This window comes from Oryctolagus cuniculus, chromosome 17 (genome assembly GCF_051225735.1).
Source record: "Oryctolagus cuniculus isolate XC-2025 breed Fujian yellow rabbit chromosome 17, ASM5122573v1, whole genome shotgun sequence".
NCBI classification, from domain to species: Eukaryota; Metazoa; Chordata; class Mammalia; order Lagomorpha; family Leporidae; genus Oryctolagus; species Oryctolagus cuniculus.
The window spans coordinates 34,756,524-34,775,582 of NC_142883.1; the positions used below are offsets into that span (position 1 = coordinate 34,756,524).

General features: G+C 44.5%; 1 protein-coding gene, 1 long non-coding RNA gene and 1 other non-coding gene across 6 annotated transcripts in view; 2 read left to right on the plus strand and 1 right to left on the minus strand.

Moving 5' to 3' along the window:
- LOC149121178 (uncharacterized) overlaps positions 1-14,061 on the plus strand; it is a 68,572-nt gene extending 54,511 nt beyond the window's left edge. Inside the window, exons 3-4 of one of the 2 annotated variants that reach the window (XR_016223798.1) lie at positions 9,675-9,745; positions 13,648-14,061. This is a non-coding gene — a long non-coding RNA (uncharacterized LOC149121178). The remainder of the gene's footprint in view (positions 1-9,674; positions 9,746-13,647) is intronic. The other variant, XR_016223797.1, reaches the window with a different exon arrangement.
- On the minus strand, positions 466-1,333 carry LOC108178514 (non-histone chromosomal protein HMG-17-like). 3 transcript variants are annotated; one of them, XM_089318506.1, is made up of 2 exons: positions 953-1,333; positions 466-590 (listed from the first exon to the last, which is right to left on the minus strand). In XM_089318506.1, the coding sequence occupies exons 1-2, from the start codon at positions 1,089-1,091 to the stop codon at positions 466-468; spliced, it is 264 nt and encodes an 87-aa protein (XP_089174632.1). In that variant the 5' UTR covers positions 1,092-1,333. The 3 variants fall into 3 exon arrangements, with proteins under 3 accessions (XP_089174632.1, XP_089174631.1, XP_089174630.1); XM_089318505.1 differs by having other exon boundaries at positions 944-1,333; XM_089318504.1 differs by having other exon boundaries at positions 466-608; positions 944-1,333.
- LOC127484589 (U6 spliceosomal RNA) lies at positions 5,024-5,130 on the plus strand. Its single transcript, XR_007911641.1, has one exon. It is a non-coding gene; the product is annotated as a U6 spliceosomal RNA (small nuclear RNA).
- Positions 14,062-19,059: the final 4,998 nt, after the last annotated feature.

The following is a 19,059-nucleotide window of genomic DNA, read 5'->3' on the forward strand; positions in this document are numbered from 1 at the left end:
TCCACAATCTAGAGAAGGAACCATTGCTTCACTGTGAAGTCCGGATTACCTGTCATGCTGGTACCAAATTGTTTGGGGTCAGCTCCCCACAGGTCTCTGGGTTTAAGGGAGTTAAATCTATGCTGAAGGCAGAGAGGGAGGAAGAAGAGGACATCAAATCAAATTCAGTTTTTCCACGCCACAAGGTTCTGTGCCCTGGTGGCTGTGTCAAAGGCAGGGAATCCCTCCTGGGAGCCAAGAGGAAGTCTCTCAGAACTACAGGGGAAGGTGTTTTCCCCAGCAATCCAGCTTCGAGACCTTCTGTTAGTGACCTCTGCCCCTTCCTCCAAAGCAACAATGAAGTGTTCTGTGTGCTAACAACATAACTTAAAAAAAAGTAAAACAAAATTTTGCATTTTTATAAAACTTGATAAAAAATAGTATTTCAAACTGTAAGTCACCAGAAGTACCAAAAGTGCGCACACTTCACTTGGCATCTCCGACACCTTCCGCTTTCTGGGCCTGGTCTGTTTTGTCATCCCTGTTTTCTGCAGGGTTATTCCCATCCTTGCCAGCATCAGCTTTTCCCTTTTTCCCTTTGGGTACCTCCTCTCCCTTTTTTGTAGGGGCTTTTTTTTTTTTTTTTTTTTTTTTTTTACAGGCAGAGTGGACAGTGAGAGAGAGAGACAGAGAGAAAGGTCTTCCTTTTCTGTTGGTTCACCCCCCGCAATGGCCACTGCGGCCGGTGCACCACGCTGATCCGAAGCCAGGAGCCAGGCACCTTCTCCTGGTCTCCCATGCGGGTGCAGGGCCCATGGACTTGGGCCATCCTCCACTGCACTCCCTGGCCACAGCAGAGAGCTGGCCTGGAAGAGGGGCAACCGGGACAGAATCTGGCGCCCTGACCAGGACTAGAACCCCGGGGTGCCTGCGCCGCAGGTGGAGGATTAGCCTAGTGAGCCACGGCGCCGGCCTGCAGGGGACTTTTGAGGCTTGGGTTCTGGCTTTGGAGGAGCTGGTTCAGCAGAAAACCGTGCGGATCTTCTCTGTGGTTCATCCTTCACCTTGGCCTTATCTCCTTTAGCATCCCCTTCAGCCTTTCTCTTGGGCATGGTGGGACATAGCTGCTGGGTGTGGGCGGGATATAGCTGCTGGTTGTGGGAATGCAGCAGCAAGCAGGCTTTGGTTGGTGCAGAGTTGTTCTCACTTCTTCTTCACACTGCTCAGCAATCTAATTTCCAGTTCAGTTTTTCTTCTTCAAATGTTCTAAACACTGGACACCAGAACCACCAATATTAAATCAGAATGTCCTCTGTTTGTCTACTGTCTGCATTGTGTAACCAGGAAGCAGGCTTTATATTTAGTGTGCTTATTGATTTATTGATGCTTGGAAGATAATAGAATTCTGGCTTAGGAGAAGTCACATTTCACCTTTCCACTGTGTAGAAGAGAGGTGATTTGCTCTCAGTGTTCAACGGTTTGAAACACAAGGCCCATAAGGGAAATTCAAATTCACTTCTGATTTCTTAGTATTCAGAAATACCACAAACAGAAAATTCTCTCCTATAAGAACCACACACCACCTGGCATACATCCCAAGAGAAGCAGCGTGTATGGTAAAATAAAATGTTAAGTTCCATGGAAAAATACTTGGAAGAGCCAATTTGTAACAATAAAGATCATAATTAAATCATTCAAGACTTCAGTCCATAATGACATGCACCAGGTGTTTCTGCTTCCATATAATTAACCCGGCATTACTCCTCCTTTAGAAACAGCACATGAGGCCGCTGGAACACACCCCAGCCCAAAGCATGACACTGCTGAACTGTGGTGGTTTTGAACACTGGTGTTAGAATTGTCTCCTTGCTTTCTGTCTCTCTCTCTCACTGTCCACTCTGCCTGTCAAAAAAAAAAAAAAAAAAAAATCTCCTTGCACTATGTGCGGACTGAGCTTAACGGGTCACCCAGCTTAAAGGATGCCGGAGAAATAAAGCAGTTTCATGTCTATGGACGAGAAAACCCAGCATCGTTTTGTTGTATTGACTGGTTTCACTCAGAAAGCTCTCCGACCTGGGAGAAGTATGTGTGAGAGGTGGACTTTCACTTATTTCGATGCTAGGGATTTGGGATTTGTCCGCCAGATTCACCTGATGGTGGATGGAAAGGATGTGTGAAGGGCCTACTTGGCAGGCTTCTCAGTAGAAAGCCATATGCTCTTTGACGTTGATTATAATTATTTCTCCGTCATTCCCAGGTTAGGTTCTTAGCAGGAACATGAGCAACTCTCTCCCTAGGAAGGCTCATGCTGTGAAACCATCTCTGGCAATGAATCCTGAACAAAAGATCAAGAACTTAAGAAGTTAACATTTATTTTTAAGCAAGAGAAGAAAACCACGTGCAATGTTGGCAGCCAATAAAGGGATAGGAAGAGCCACTACAGTCTCTGGGTGGAGTGATGGAACTGGAAGCAGTGCTCCTTGGTGTGCGGTGGCTTTGCTATTGTGAGGTAGCAGCTGACGGGTGGGTGTAGAACATGGGGCTAACACAAGTGGAGTTTTAGGAGGAAGGTCTTTTTCAAGTGGAAGGGTGGGGGCAATGTGTTTCTTATTCTGAACAAAGCATGCCTTATGATTTTATTTCTGACTGATGCTCCAGGGAGATTGTTAAGACAATTGATTGAAACAGAAATTTAGGACAATATTCTAAGAAACAGAATAGGCAGTTATTTTTGTTCTAAGTGACCAGATCAGCCGATGTTTTTTAAGCTGATTTTTAAAAGAGCACGTGATTAAACTGGTAAGCTCATTAATCCAAAGTGGAGGGGGATGTGTTAGGGAAAAAGGTTAAATAAAGTACCCTGGGTGAGAATTTCATAAGGTGAGAATTTTTCATCTTCAGATTGTCCACCTACAGTGAGGGAATTTCTTCAAAATTAATTTTGAAAGCAACAGATGCAGAAAATTGTGTGGCTTTTAGAAAATTACCAAAGTAAACATAAAAGGGCATCAGCTTCTCTTTTAAAGGATGGTTCTTTTTTTTTTTTCTTTTGCCTGTCTTTTTTTTTAACTTTTATTTAATGAATATAAATTTCCAAAGTACAGCTTATGGATTACAATGGCTTCCCCCCCATAACGTCCCTCCCACCCGCAACCCTCCCCTTTCCCATTTCCTCTCCCCTTCCATTCACATGAGGATTCATTTTCAATTCTCTTAATATACAGAAGATCAGTTTAGCATACATTAAGTAAAGATTTCAACAGTTTGCTCCCACACAGAAACAAAGTGAAAAATAATAGATGATTTTTTAAATGATGATGAAATCAGATCAGACCTATTGTCATGTTTAATCCCAGTGAGAGTCAAGTTGGGAATTGCTAATTTCTTCTTCTTCTTCTTCTTTTTTTTTTTTTTTACAGAAGATCAGTTTAGTATACATTAAGTAGATTTCAACAGTTTGCACCCCCATAGAAACACAAAGTGAAATATACTGTTTGAGTACTTGTTATAGCATTAAGCCTCAATGTACAGCACATTAAGGACGGAGATCCTACATGAGGAGTAAGTGCACAGTGACTCCTGTTGTTGACTTTACAAATTGACACTCCTGTTTATGGCATCAGTAATCTCCCTATGCACCAGTCATGAGTTTCCAAGGCTATGGAAGCCCCTTGAGTTCTCCGACTCTTCTCTTGTTTAGACAAGGTCATAGTCAAAGTGGAGGTTCTCTCCTCCCTTCAGAGAAAGGTAAAGGATGGTTCTTTTTTAAGATTCTTTTTTTTTTTTTTTTTAGATTTGAAAAGCAGAACAACAGAAAGAAAGGAGAGGAGAGAGAACGAGAGAGAGAGAGATCTTCCATTTTCTGTTTCACTCCCCAAATGGCTACAACAGCCAGGTCTGGGCCAGGTGGAAGCCAGGAGCCAGGAACTCCATCCTGGTCTCTCACATGGGTGGCAGGGGCCTAAGTACTTGGACCATCATCCACTGCCTTCCCTGGCACATTAGCAGGAAGTTGGATCAGAAGCAGAATAGTCTGGACTTGAACTGGCACTCTTAATACAGGTTGTTGGTATCACAAGGGAATGACTTAATTCCCTGTGCCACAACGCTGGGCCCAGGTTCTTATCTCTACTCAGGGATTAGTGTACTGTAAAGACTGACTTCCCCATTAAGATAAAATGCAGAATTTAATTAAGTAAATCCATCAGGTTTCATGTCTTAAATTCCACTAGCTGAAGGACCCACAAGAGGAAGTAATAAGTATTTGAAATATGTCTGTATCAGAAAGTTAGTTCAGATGTGACCTTAAGTCAGCACAAGTTTCATTATAGGCAGTTTGTAGCCACTGGACAGGTAAATATTTTTCTGCTGAGCTTCTCTTCTAGTTTTTGGATAAAGTTCCTAAAAGGTATTTCCCCTTATACCTCTGCAAAACTGTTAGCCCAGATTGATGTGTACATGTTTAGAATGAGATCAAATGAAGAGTTCTAATTTAGAAACAAAACCACATTATCGAAGACTAAAATGTACTATGGGAACAAAACTGAATTTGAAGGAGGATAAATTACCCAATAGAGTTTTTAGACATGGAAAATATGTAGTGTTCTTTGTGTTTTGACATGTGTTTATACAGAATCACATTTAATTTTCATCTCAAATGTTGATGCTCGCTGTATCTATATCTATATTTTTATCTCTCTCTCCATCTTTCTGTCATCCATCTATTTGCAGTGGTTGTTTAGTCTTGTCATTAAGATACCTGTGTCCCATGTTACAGTGTGTGAGTTCAGTTCCCGCCTCAGACTCCTACCTCCACCTCTCTGCCAGTGCAGGCCCTGGGAAGCAGTGGTGATGGTCCAGGTATTTGAGTTTCTAGATTTTGTTCCCAGCTCCTGGTCCTGGCCCCAACTTAGTTCTGGCAATTTCAGGCATTTAAGGAGTGAATCAGCAGATGATAGCTCTATCTATCTCTTTCTGTGTCTCTTCCTCTCAAACAAATAGAAATTAAATATACATAAATGTATGTGGGTATATATATTTCTATGTGCTTTCTTTGGCAGCACATATACTATAATTGGAATGCTACAGAGAATATTAGCATGGTCCCTGTACAAGGATGACATGCAAATTCATGAAGTATTTAACATTTTAAAAATATATATCTAGAAATCACACAACTACTTGTACTTGAGTTCTACTTACCTTCTTGGTTTGGTATAACTGTACTTTTCTCACTGCAGATGAAAATATCAATGCTGCTGGGGAAAGATGACATTTCTCCAAAGCTTCTGTTAGGAAGGAAGAAAGCAAATGAATTCCCATCCACAATCAGGGGCATGCACCCAGAGGGCCCCTTCCTGTGTGTCAGGGTCCCAGGCTCTACACACCTGACGAAGGCCTAACAGACCTCATTCAGCATGCTTGAGGCTCTGCAACCCAAAGATTAAATCTGAAGGTTGGGCTTCAGCTTTTTCTGCTGTCCCCCAGAGGAGTAAGAGCCATTTTTGTAACCAGCAAAGAGACAGTCTGGCCGTTATGGCTCGTTCCCAATTGTTGGCTAATGGTTTCAGCTTTTCATTTCCCCCTCCCTTTTGCACATCAGTGCGGCTTAATAATACCCAGTGGATTCACAGCCCCCTGTGCACTGTCCCCAGTCTCCTCTCACCACCTTCTCCGTATGTTTCCCAAGTGCAAATTGTCACACTAGCCAGGGTATTCTCTCACCCCCCGAAACAATCTCCCAAGTCACCATCAGTGAAAGTTTCAACAATTGGGCTTCACCTTGGGCTACACACTCTCCATGTCCCACGTACCAGCCTTTAAAAAAGTATTTATTTAATTGAGAGAGAGTTATTTTCCATTCACTGGTTCAGTCAGGACTATGCCAGGCCAAAGTTAGGAACCAGGAATTCTATCCGAGTCTCCTAAGTGGGTGGCGGGGACCCAAATACTTGGGCTATCTTCTGCTCCCTCCCATGTGCGTTAGTGGGAAGCTGGATTGGAAGCAAAGATGCCAGAGCTCGAGCGTCACAGGGCATTACTGGTGCTCTGTAATGTCCGTCCCTGCGGTTCTTGCAGGCGGAGTGGTGGGCAGTGCGGTCTCCAAGCCCCCTCTTATCACCTGCTTTCTCAGGCCGCCTCTGGAAGCAGATGTTGAGAAGCTGTTAGAAATGCACGCTACTTAACGGGAGAGCGGGTCATGCCTGTGAGAGAGAAAGGCAGGCAGGCAGATTGTGCAGGCAGAGCATTGGAATACTGTGCAAATCTGATAAAGACTCAGCCAACCCAACAGGGAGCTCTAGAGAAAAGATTGCCTGCTACAGGAGGTCTGCAGTGAGCCAGAATTAAAGGCCAGGCTCCAAGATTGCTGCTGCGCTGTCATTGGCTAGGGGCTGCCTGGGGAGAGGATGGCCAAAAACTACACTCCAGGTTCTTTCTTGGCAGGAGACAGGAAAGGCTCCAAGGCTGTCTCTTTACCATAGTCACAAGTATTTATTAAGTGCTGGGTTCTGTGGCAGTCTTTGGTGGGGGATGTAAAACAAACAGCTGAAAACAGATGAAATACATGTTCTCAGGAAGACAGTCTGTGCTGCCGCCGTGCTGGGAATCACGACTGCAGACAGCAGGCCTGTGTTCCGGGCTCAGTTCTACCACTGAATCGTGGCGAGACCCTGGCTGACTCACATACCCCTTCTGTGCTGCATCTCCCAACCTGGGCATGGTATTTTCTCAAAGAGTTGCAAGGAAGCTTAAATGAGTTACTGCATGGAAACATGGAAAATACTTAGACCATTGTCCAACACTCAGTAAGTGCTCTGTCACTATTAGCTAGCTAGGATTCAGGGAACACACAGGTCACATACATCACATGAAATGCAGAGGGGTTAAGTCCAAGGAAAAGAAACTAACTCTCATCAGGTAATTGCTCTCCACTAGGCACTATCACAGCTGTATTCTTTTTTTTTTTTTTTTTTTTTTTTTTTGTATTTGACAGGTAGAGTTAGTGAGAGAGAGACAGAGAAAGGTCTTCCTTTCATTGGTTCACCCCCCAAATGGCTGTTATGGCCATTGCGGCGCCGATCTGAAGCCAGGAGCCGGGTGCCTCCTCCTGGTCTCCCATGCGGGTGCAGGGCCCAAGCACTTGGGCCATCCTCCACTGCCCTCCCAGGCCACAGAGAGAGCTGGACTGGAAGAGGAGTAGCCAGGACTAGAACCCGGTGCCCTTATGGGATGCTGGTGCTGCAGGCGGAGGATTAGCCAAGTGAGCCACGGCGCCGGCCCCCACAGCTGTATTCTTATGAGATGGGCATTCTATGCGCATGTTACTGAGGACAAAACAAAATCTGGCAATTATTTTATCCTCTGCGAGGCAATGACTTACTAGCAACAACCTGGGTGTTCACTTTTTGTCCTCCCATGTTAAAATGTCATGGGTCACCTGGTAAGGACAGTGTCACATGGCAACACTGCACCGCCTAAGCTGCGTGGGTTCTGTGGCTGGCTCTTTTGAACAAAGCCAGAGTGGAATTTTCCTGTGGAATCCTGTGCCAGGAGCCAGGCGGGGCTCTCAGAGTCTTGTCACCACCACAGTGTTGCCATATGTCTGTTTCAGGGGCAGCATAGTGGAGGCGATGGGGGTTGTTAGAGACAGCCGGTGCTCTTTAACCCAGCATCCATTGACCTTCAATCAGCTGACGGAGTTATGGGCATCGTTTATCAAGATGTGTTTGTTTGTTTATTTTATTGTTTTATCTACTTGGCCAGGGGGTGGGTGGGGCGTCGGTAGAAGAAGGAGAGATCTTCCATCACTGATTCACTTCCCAAGTGCCCACAATCTCCAGGGATGGGCCAGGTCAAAGCCAGGGGTCTAGAACCCCAACCAGATCTCCCACATAGGTGGCAGGGGCCTAAGCACTTGAGCCATCATCTGCTGCCTCCCAGGATGCATTAGCAGGAAGCTGAATCGGAAGCAGAGGAGCTGGGCTCAAACCAGGTACTCTCAAACCGGCTGAGTGGTGGTGCCCATCCCAGCAGCGTGCCTTTTGCCCACGCAGTTCTGTGCTGTTGGCTCCACCTTCAGCTCCAGGAGAGGGCTGCATGTGAGGGGTTGCTAGGAAATCAGGACATTGCACTCCCAGCCTCAGTGAGTGACTGGCTTCCAGGAGAGAGAGCACTTGACCAGTCCAGACACAAGGCTTCACTTCACTCTGCCACAGTGAGAAGGCTTTGTGTTGTCTGCTTGGCGCTGTAAGGACATTAAGCTGCTGCTGGAGATGAAAGGGTGCCTGAGAACAAAGCTGGCATGGAGGCAGGACGCGCAGACACCCGGAGAGCTGTGGTCCTGATAACCTCTTCTGAGCCCTCACTCTGGGGGTCCCTAAAGCCAGTGTCTTCCTGGCCTTTTCAGGTACATTGAATGGCCCTCATGGAAGGCCCGTGTTTGGGAATGAGCTCCTGTACTAGGCCCCTCCAGACCAGATCATCCAGAATGGAGCCACCTATGCTAGGTGTCATGTAATTGAACTGAAGTTAGAAACCGGCCACTTTAAAACAAAACAAAAAACAGGAGAGTCACAGAGCTGGCATGATAAGGAAGTCCCTTCAACTCAACCCCAATCGGGAACGGAACTTTGCAGTGAGTCTGCTTTTTAAACTTGTTCCTGCCTCCTTCAGCCTTTTTCTGCCTGTGGAGCCCACGCCTTCTGCTCAGCTCTTTCTATGTTGTAGCTGTGTTGCTTCTTGGTTCATGAATAGCTCATAAAAGTCCCTTAGATAATTTACACTCAGTTTGTCAAAATCTTGCTCTATGAAAGTACTGGGAGCCAGTAATTCCTTTTTTCTTCTTTTACTTGATTTGAGCTACTTTTTTTTTTTTTTTTTGATCACTTGTAAATAACTCCTGACAGCCATTTATTCAATCGGCCAGTGTGGGCTACCTTCAGAGTAGCAGGCATTGTTCAAATGGAGGAATATAGCAGTGAACAAAACGGACAATTCCCGGTTGGCCTAGAACTTACATTCTATTGAAAAGAAAACAAAAAAGTACATTGGTATTGTCTATCAGTGACAAGGGCTGTCAGCTGGGTAAGAGGAAGCAAGTGGTACAAGGGACTCCCACGGAATGTCTCCCTGCCACGGTGAGTTTGAGCTAGATCTAAGATATAGGAAGGAGTGAGTCATGACATCTGCGGCAGGGTGGTTCCAGTAAGAGGTGACTGGCAGACAAGCCCACAGCCGCTGCTGCCCATGTGGGAGACTCTGATGGAGTGTCAGGCTCCTGACTTTGTCCTTGTCCAGCCCTAGCCATTGCAGCCATTTGGGGAGGGAACCAGCAGGTAGAAGATTCTCTCTCTCTCTCTCTCTCTCTCTGTCTCTCCTTTTCTCCCTCTCTGGGTCTTTGGGACCCACACTCAGGTCAGGGGCCTGGAGAAAGTCTCTGGCTCCTGGCTTTGGATTGGCTCAGCTCCAGCTGTCACAGCCATTTAGGGAGTGGACCAGCAGATGGAAGATCTCTCTCTTTCTCTACCTCTCTCTGTAACTCTGTCTTTCAAATAAATAAACAAATAAAATAAAGGTGCTGATTGCTAGGATAAGAAAAATGAAGGCAGGAGATTTATTACTGGAACTCTTACACTTACTGCTTTTACTGCATACCATGTTTATTGACATCCACTTATTTTCCTTCTCCCATTCAGATGTCAACTCTGTAACATTCTGTTCCATTTACTACCACATCTTCAGTGTCTAGAAGAGGATCTAATATAAAGTAAGTACTCAATAGGCATCCCTTAAATATTTCTTGAATGGGAGAAACTGAAAGATAAAATTTTACTTTTAAATTTCTCTTCATACAAAGATATCTTGCTTTTATATTTTGGTAGAAGAAGTATTGATCTAGCACAAGATTTTGAACTATGTTCAAAAATAGGCAAACAATTTAAACTCCCTAAGCTTTTATTTCTTTATCCATAAAAGGAGAGGGATAATAATAAGATAATGTTTGAGGCTTTACCCAGAATAATGCTTTGCATATAATAAGTGCTCAATAATTGCCTTGTCTCAAAGGGTAACATGAACGAGACCACATAGTGATATGCAGATTTTTTTCCAAACAAGTCATTTTGAATGGGAAGTATCATTTATTTGAGAAGTGATTTATCATATCTCATCTCTTCTCTGTTCAATCTCACATTTCACTCAATCTCATAACTTTAAATATCAGAGAAAAGGAAGTATCATTAGTAGTTGCCTTTCCACCAAAAAGCGCTTAAGTGCATCTCGAGATGGGGTAAGGGCACTAATACGTTTAGATTAGTTTTGCTATTATAGCTGTTTCACATTAAAATGTAATGGCTTTGGGGTAAGCATCTAGCCCAGCTGTTAAGATGCTGTTGGAATGCCCCACATCAAAGTGCCTGGGCCAGCTGCTGGTGAGAGCTTCCTGCTCAGGTGCACCCTGGGAGGCAGCAGGTGATGGCTCAACAAGTTGGATCATTGCCACCCTCATGAGAGACCTGGATTGAGTTCTCAGCTTCTGGGCATCTGGGGAATGAATCAGTAGATGGTAACAGCTTCTGGCTGTGTCTTTCTGCTTTTCAAGTACAGTTTTAAAAACATTTAAAATATCATAGCTTTGAGGCCGGCGCCGCGGCTCAATAGGCTAATCCTCTGCCTTGTGGCGCCGGCACACTGGGTTCTAGTCCCGGTCGGGGCGCCGGATTCTGTCCCGGTTGCCCCTCTTCCAGGCCAGCTCTCTGCTGTAGCCAGGGAGTGCGGTGGAGGATGGCCCAAGTGCTTGGGCCCTGCACCCCATGGGAGACCAGGAGAAGCACCTGGCTCCTGCCATCGGATCAGCGCGGTGCGCTGGCAGCAGCGTGCCAGCTGCGGCAGCCATTGGAGGGTGAACCAACGGCAAAGGAAGACCTTTCTCTCTGTCTCTCTCTCTCACTGTCCACTCTGCCTGTCAAAATAAAAAAAATATATATCATAGCTTTGAGGCTTTAAAAATATACCTTGTTAGGGGTGGTGGTGTTGGTGGTGAACGGCACAGTGCTAAGCCACCCCCTGGGACACCTGTATTCCATATCAGAGTGCCTGGGATCAAGTCCCACCTCCACTTCCAGTCCAGCTTTCCAGAATGCACATCCTGGGAGGCAGCAGGTGATGGTTCAAGAAGTTAGGTCCCTGCTACCCGTGTGGGAGACCTAGAGAGACTTTCTGGCTTCAGGTTTTAGCCTGGCCCAGCCCTGGCTGTCATGGGCATTTGGGGAATGAAAGATCTTTCTTTCTCTCTTGCCCTCCTCTCTGTTTCACTGTTTTCCAAATAAAAATAAATAAATAAATAAATAATTTTAAAAATGCTTTGTGGGCCAGCGCTGCGGCTCAATAGGCTAATCCTCCACCTTGCAGCGCCGGCACACCGGGTTCTAGTCCCGGTCGGGGTACCGGATTCTGTCCCGGTTGCCCCTCTTCCAGGCCAGCTCTCTGCTGTGGCCAGGAAGTGCAGTGGAGGATGGCCCAAGTGCTTGGGCCCTGCACCCCATGGAAGACCAGGAGAAGTACCTGGCTCCTGGCTCCTGCCATTGGATCAGCGCGGTGCGCCGGCCGCAGCATGCCAGCCGCGGCGGCCATCGGAGGATGAACCAACGGCAAAGGAAGACCTTTCTCTCTGTTTCTCTCTCTCACTGTCCACTCTGCCTGTCAAAAAAATGCTTTGTGTCTTAACTGTAGACTCTTGAGTTCAAGTATCATTACGTCATAAACCTAAGACGAGCAGACTCTGGGGAGACCAGGTTCCTCAGACGTGCACCTTCCCCTGGCCTCTCTGATCTGAATCGCACAGAAGGCACCAGAGTAGGGTGAAGCAGATGTGGGAGCTCAGACTCTGCAAGTTTGTCCTGATCCAAATGTTAACCTCAACAGCTTAACTAGGAAGCACCTAGAGGATCTTGTGGGTTTCCAGTAGGTTAGGATTACATTGTTAAAGGAGAGAGGCCTTTAGCAGGAGAAAAATGTGCTGAGGGAGGAGGCTTAACGGGGTGGGATAACCAGTTGGAGCTGAGAGTCATTCTGGATTATCACTTAAGCAGCCTGGGCATGTGGCCAAATCCTATGGGTTAATATTTCTTCCTGTTTGTTGTCCAGGATTAGGCAACAACACAGCCTCCTGTCATTCTGCTCCTCTTTGTCTGTTAAACAGGACCAATAACCTGCAGGCTTTTGGACCCAGAATATTTATTTAGCCATCGCCTTTCTCCTAGTGGGTGCACAGCATCCGTGACATTTTGGTATTGATCTATTGATGCTGGACATTATGGGGAAATGCTGGCGTGGTAATTAAAGTTCTGGTCCTTTGGAAACCAGTATTTAGGAGCAGGTACTAAACATTACAAGATGCTAAGACTTGAAAGACAAACACTTAGGGCCCTGCGCTGTGGCATAGCAGGTAAGGCTGCCACCTGCAGTACCAGCATCCCATGTGGGTGCCAGTTCGAGTCCCAGCTGCTCCACTTCCCATCCAGATCTCTGCTATGGCCTGGGAAAGCAGTGGAAGATGGCCCAAGTCCTTGGGCCCCTGCACCTGTGTGGGAGACCCAGAGGAAACTCCTGGCTCCTGGTTTCGGATTGGCACAGCTCTGGCTGTTGTGGCAATCTGAGGAGCTCTCTGCTTCTGACTCTGCCTTTCTGGTAACTCTGTCTTTCAAATAAAAAATAAATCTTTTCTTAAAAAAAAGAAAGAAAGACAAATACTTAGAGACCAGCCTCCGAGGACAAACTTTTCCAAGTAGGGACAAAGTTTACATTAGCATGCTGACTCTTCCTGTCTACCTTGACAATACTGGATTTTTCTTTTAATGTAAAACATGGATTTTTACAGTGTTCAAGGAAGAGGCTGGTCATAAAGGATGTAGAAGTGGCCACAGGACAGAGTTTTTAAGTTTTGAAGTGCACCCTGCAGGTTGGCTCAGAGAGTCATCTTGTGGGCTCCTTTTTGTACTTTGGCTTCACGAGGACAGTGACATGTCCCAAGTGACCGTGTCTGGTCTTTGTCATTACGAATACCACATCGATTTGGCCCTATTTACAACCATTGTGCTAAGTGTATCATGTAAATTATTCCGTTTACTTTACTCACACCAGAAAACAAAAAGCTCTAAAGCATGAACTGTTAACATGCTCACGTCATGCAAAGAAAGCCGAAACCTAATCAGTAAGCTCTCAGTGGTGTGTAGTAACTAGAGAATGGAAAATCCGTCACTAGTGGAACAAGAAATAGACTCACAAAGGTCAGGTGTCCTTGCCATGGAACACGAGGATGCAGAAGTCAGAAAAGTGATTCCCCGATGTTTCCAGGACTCTTACCTTAAGACGCATACATATGCTTGAGAATTGTCGTTCCTTCATATTCTGCTTCTTTCCCTGATTTGAGCATGTGCCGTGACCAGGAATGCAGTCATGAGCAGATGCAGATTGTAGGCTGTGGAGGGCAGATAACTCAAATCGTTGCAAGAGAAGTGCTGTGATACAAAGCAGTGATCCCAAGACCCTTGGGAAGATGAGACTCCCCTAGGCCGCTAGTTTAACATGCAGATTGCCAGGCTTCTGTGGAACCGCTGAGGTTCTGGAATCTGTTCTTTATCAGACATTGTGGTTGAATCTTACATTCAGGAAAAGTTTGAGAAACACTGATATGAAGATGGGTGCCCAAGTGCTCTGGGGACCAATGGTGGGGAATCTGCCCAGCCTGAGGAGCTGAGGATGGCTTCACAGAGGGGCTGAGAGCTGAAGAGGAGGCGTGGGGACAGGAAGATTCCACGTCCCAGCAGGGGGATCCTCATGTTCCCGGTGTGAAAGTGTGAGCAGGCACTAACTACTTTCAGCTGAGAGCAATCAGACACCGCTGGACCGTGAAACAAAGGGAAATGGTGAGGGGTGAGGCTGATGGAGAAGGTGGGGGATGGGTTATGAAGATGCTGGAATGCCACGTGAAGACATTTGGACTTTTGGAGATGCTTTTTGGATGGTCTTGACATTTATATTATTTATATTTGTATATATGATTTGTAATATTTATACATTATATATTGTTGTATATGTTTCTCATTTCTGTATTTGTTAAATGTTAATATATATATTATAGTAATTGGCCTGGACTGAATTCTTTTCAGAATTTTCCTTGGCTGATACTTGGTGGGAGTATCACAGAGGAACGGGAGACTTGTTCCTCAGGTCCTCAGCCCAGGGGTGGCGGCCACACTGCTGGGAGCAGATGTTGGGACGTTAGCGGGGAGCCTCGCAGGGAATGGGCTGGGAAAGACTGGGGAAGCCATCTCTTCCTTCTGAAGACCTTCTCTGTCCAAATCAAAGAGGATTTTCTACTTTGTTTTTCTAAAACTGGATGTTTTCATACAAAGCCAAATCTAAATGTTTAGGTATAAAATACAGAAACCAAAATGCTTTAAAAACATTATTAATGCTTTCTTGCCACAAAGATAAGGAGCTCTCAGATTGAAACAAAAGGGCACTACACACTCACATGTGTCCTGCCTTCCTCCCTCCCTCTCCCCTTTTATGCCCCTCTCCCCTGTACCTTTGCAAATCCCTTAAGTGTGTCTAATCATACTGCATATGCATATTATATATGTATGTGTTTGTATGTTTATTAGTGCAGGTTATACACTGTTTGTCTGCCTCCCTCACTTCACTGGGAGCCCTTGGGAGAATGTGATTTACTATCTTTGCATCCATGGGAGTGAGTGAAGGCACATAAAGTGTTCAGTAAATTTTTTTTTAATGAACGAGATAAAGAGGGCAAGAGAGAACATAATGTTTATTCTATAAAATCATACATTTTATGAGCAGAACTTTTTAAAAAATTCACAATTCCTTTTTTTAAAGCTTAATTATTTACTTAAAGGCAAAGAGATCAATCTTCCATTTGCTGGTTCACTCCCTAAATCCTGCAGCCAGCAGCCAGAAACTCCAGCTGGGTCTCTCTTGTGGGTGGCAGGACTCCAAGTCATCTTCTGTTGCCTTCACAGGCATGTTAGCAGAAAGGTGCATGTGAAGCAGAGGTGGGACTCACCCCCAGGCACTGTGATATGGGATGTGGGCATCCCAAGTGGTGGCTTAACCCACAGTGCCACGAGACTCGCTCAGTCATGAAGACTTTTGAGTGCTCTGATATCAAGATGTGACTTTTCTGAAACAATGTAGAATACAAGTATCTGACATGGTTTAAAAGCATAAAAATACACTCTTCTGTTTGGTGGGAATTGATTCAGTACCTGCATAAGCTATAGTTGGTATACAGCAAATTTAAGCTACAACCTTTGCGTGGAGCTTATAATGCTGTTGTATATGTTTTACAGGGGGAAATGTCAAGTCAGAGTCCTAAGAATGAGACAAAAATGTTGAATATTGGCTTCTAGAAGCTTTCAGTCCCATAAGCTTGTTGTTTTTCTAAAAACAATTCTTACTCAGTATTCATTGTAGTTATGTGTATCAAATATTTAAAAGTTCCTAGAACAGAGAGCTACTTTTTATTCCACATGTGTCAATTGTCTCATTTTAGAAAACATTTAAAAATATTTCCCATTTCATCTTTAATTTTCTCAGCCTTATTCTGCAGACTAGCTCAATATCCTGTGATTATTGCATCAGGACAGTGAAATATTTCAAAACTATTTTGTAAAACAATTAGATTTCTGGAAAAATAACTCATGTTTTCCTTTTGTTGTCTCATTTTAAATTGTTATTATGGAAAACTTTCCAATTGTTTTAAATGTTTACAAGTCTATTATTTTAAAATACTTTTGTCTGGAACAATAAAGTGTTGGGTTAAAAATATATTGAATATTTGTGACAAGAAAAACAGAAACATCAGGCTTCCAGAAAAGACTGTCTGACAAAATAGCTTCTTGCTGAATACAGGGTTCTCTGTAAGAACATTTTATATTAGAATCTGCCATTGTCCTTAAAATCTTAACTCCGTAGAGAACTGTACATCTATCAAATTGAGTTTTCTGAAAAGATTAGTTTATTTTCAGAAAAGAAATGTAATTAATTAATTAACAATAATGTGGAAAAACATGGTGAATCATTATCAATTTGGATTCAGGCAATGTACCCGAGGAAGTAGTTCTTCTTATTTATGAGACTGGGGCAAGGTATTGGCAGTCTTTACTCTCTCTTGTTGGGTCAGTTTACTGAGAGTCAGGGACGGTGCAGGCAAAACAGAATCTTAGACACCATCTGGTTAGGGCTGCCTAACCAATTCCCCCTCATTGTGCACAGGAATCACCTGCGGAGCTTTTCCAAAATGCCCATGTTCAGGCCCTACTCTCTTCCCCAAGCCCCCACCTCACTCGATCAGTCCTTTGTGGGGTCCAGAATCAGTATGTATATACACACACACACACACACACACACACATATATATATATATGAGAGCTATTCTATACATATATATTTTACTGTATATACTCTGTATATATATACATATATAAATATTTTACTGTGGCAAAATACACAAAACATGAAAAACCTTAACTGTTCTTAAGTGTACCTTCAGTGGCATTAAATACATTCACATTATTGTATTATTATCACCACCATTCATCTCCAGAGCGTTTCTCATCTTCCTGAATAGAAACTCTACCCACTGGACAATCACTTCCCGTTCTGCCTCCTGCGCCCCTGGCAGCCCTCATTCTGTTCTCTGTGTCTGGGAATGGGACTGTGCTAACTAACTCATGTAAGCAGATGCCTACAATATTTGTCCTGTTGTGCCTGGCTTATTTCACTTAGCAAAAATGTCTTCCAGGCTCATTTACATTGCACCACATGTGAGAATTTTCTTTCTTGTTAAGGCAGAATGATATTCCATTTTTTTAAGTACTTTTTTTTAAAATATTTATTTGAAAGGCAGAGTTACAAAGAAGCAAAGAGAGAGAGAGATCTTCTATCCACTGGTTCACTCCCCAGATGGTCGCAATGGCTGGAGCTGCACTGATCCAACAGGAGCCAGGAGCTTCTTCCAGGTCTCCCACGTGGGTGCAGGGACCCAAGGACTTGGGCTATCTTCTTCTGCCTTCCCAGGCCATAGTGTCAGCTAGCTCGGAAGTGGCACAGCCAGGACTCAAACCAGAGCCCATATGGGATGCTGGCACTGTAGGCGGCAGCCTTACCCTGTACACCACAGCGCTGGACCCATGATGTTTTATTTTATGCGTATACCACATTTTGTTTATCTGTTCATCTGTTGAGGGAAATTTGGGTCACTTCCACTTTCTGGCTATGTGAATAATGCTGCTGTGAACATGAATATGAGTATCTGAACTCCTGAGCTTAATTTTTGGGGTGTATCCCTAGAAATAGGGTTGCTGAATCACACGGTAATTCCATAGGTAGTGTGTTGAGGAGGTGCCGTACTAAGTCCCACAACAACTTCCCTTCTCCATCAGCCATGTGTAAATTCCAATTTTTCAGCATCCTCCCCAACTTCAGCCAGATCTTGCCCTCTATTTATATAACCCTTGGTGTTAAAACATTTTATTTAAAAAAAAAAAAGATTTATTTGAAAGAGTTACAAAGAGAGAGAGAGGGAGAAAGAGAGAATCTTCCATCCACTGGTTCACTCCCCAGATGGCCACAATAGCCAAGGCTGGGCCAGGCTGAAGCCAGGAATCAAGAATTCCACTGGGTCTCCCATGTGAATTCAGGGCCTCAAGCCCTTGGTTCCCAGACCTTTAGCAGGGATCTGGAAGGGAAGTGGAGCAGCCTGGACAGAAACTGGTGACAGCTTTACCCGCTATACCACAATGTTGGCCTTTATTAAAGGATTTTCTACCCCTCTCATCTTTAATTGTTCTGTATTTCTAGATTTTATGGTCTTTCTTGGCCCCACACAAATGTTCAAACTCTTATTCTTCTATCTTAAACATATACGACTGTGATTATAAAATCAATGTATAATACCAAAACCTACAATGCTCGTAATGCATATTTTTCTAGGCCTCAGAAAGCTGAGAGTACTAATGGGGCCGTGTAGACAGTACTATCTGATGTTTTCCTGGCTCTTGTTCCTAGGCAAACCCACTTTCCTCCCATGCTTCCTGCCCTGTGTTCCTGGCAGTAACTAGTAATTACAAAGTCTCCGCAGGACCTGGGAACAGCCATGGGTGTAATTACCCGGATGGCCACAGGAGGGCAGCAGCTCCCTGTCGCCCCCCTGACCCCAGCTCTACCATCAGGCCCAAGGCCTTCCTGAAGCAGCAAACTCTGGGCAAGCCTACTGACACAGGGAGACTATCCCCATTTATAACCAGTGACCTTTCATCCAGACTGAGATCCTCCGTGTTCTTGAATAGTCTTGAAAGAAAATGCTATCAGAAAGGAGAGACTTAGGGGCTGACATTGTGGTGTGGCAGGTAAAGCTGCCACCTATGACGCCAGCATCCCATATGGGCACTGGTTTGTGTCCTGGCTGTGCCACTTCTGATCCAGCTCCCTGCTAATGCGCCTGGCAAAGCAGTGGAAGATGGCCCAAGTACTTGGACCATCTGCCCCCCACGGGAAACCAGGATGAAGCGCCTGGCTCCTGGCTTCGGCCTGGCCCAGCCCTGGCCTTTGCAGCCATCTGGGGAGTGAACCAGAATGGAAGCTCTCTCTCCCTCTCTGTACCTCTGACTTTCACATAAATAAATAAATCTTTTAAAAAAAGTGAGACTTAGAGCAGCAAATCTGTTTATTTTCTTTGTTTTCTGAATTCTACATTATGATTAGGACATGTAAGAAATGCTGCAGATTACATATGCAGTTACCTTATGTGATAGTGTGATAGGAGAGTTTTATGTAATAATCAGCTTTTAAAAATAACCTTTAAGTCCTAAAATTTTCATTCATAAATTTTACTTATTTAGAGTCTCTTCCAATTCATCTCAACCAGTTAGAATGTTAGTGCCCCTACAGTGAATGGTGTAGTCATAGCTCATGTATATCCTTGTTCACGTTTGTCTAAATAAATCTGAGTGGAGCTTTTATAACTTATCAGAACTTTAGTTCTGAAAAATACACTTC

Excerpts from the sequence above, each read along its gene's own strand:
- LOC108178514 (XM_089318504.1), bottom strand. The coding sequence starts at position 1,091 with ATGCCCAAGAGAAAGGCTGAAGGGGATGCTAAAGGAGATAAGGCCAAG. Across the intron at positions 609-943 it reads GTCCCCTGCAGGCCGGCGCC|CCCCTACAAAAAAGGGAGAG; the intron begins GTGGCTCACTAG and ends AAAAAAAAAAAG.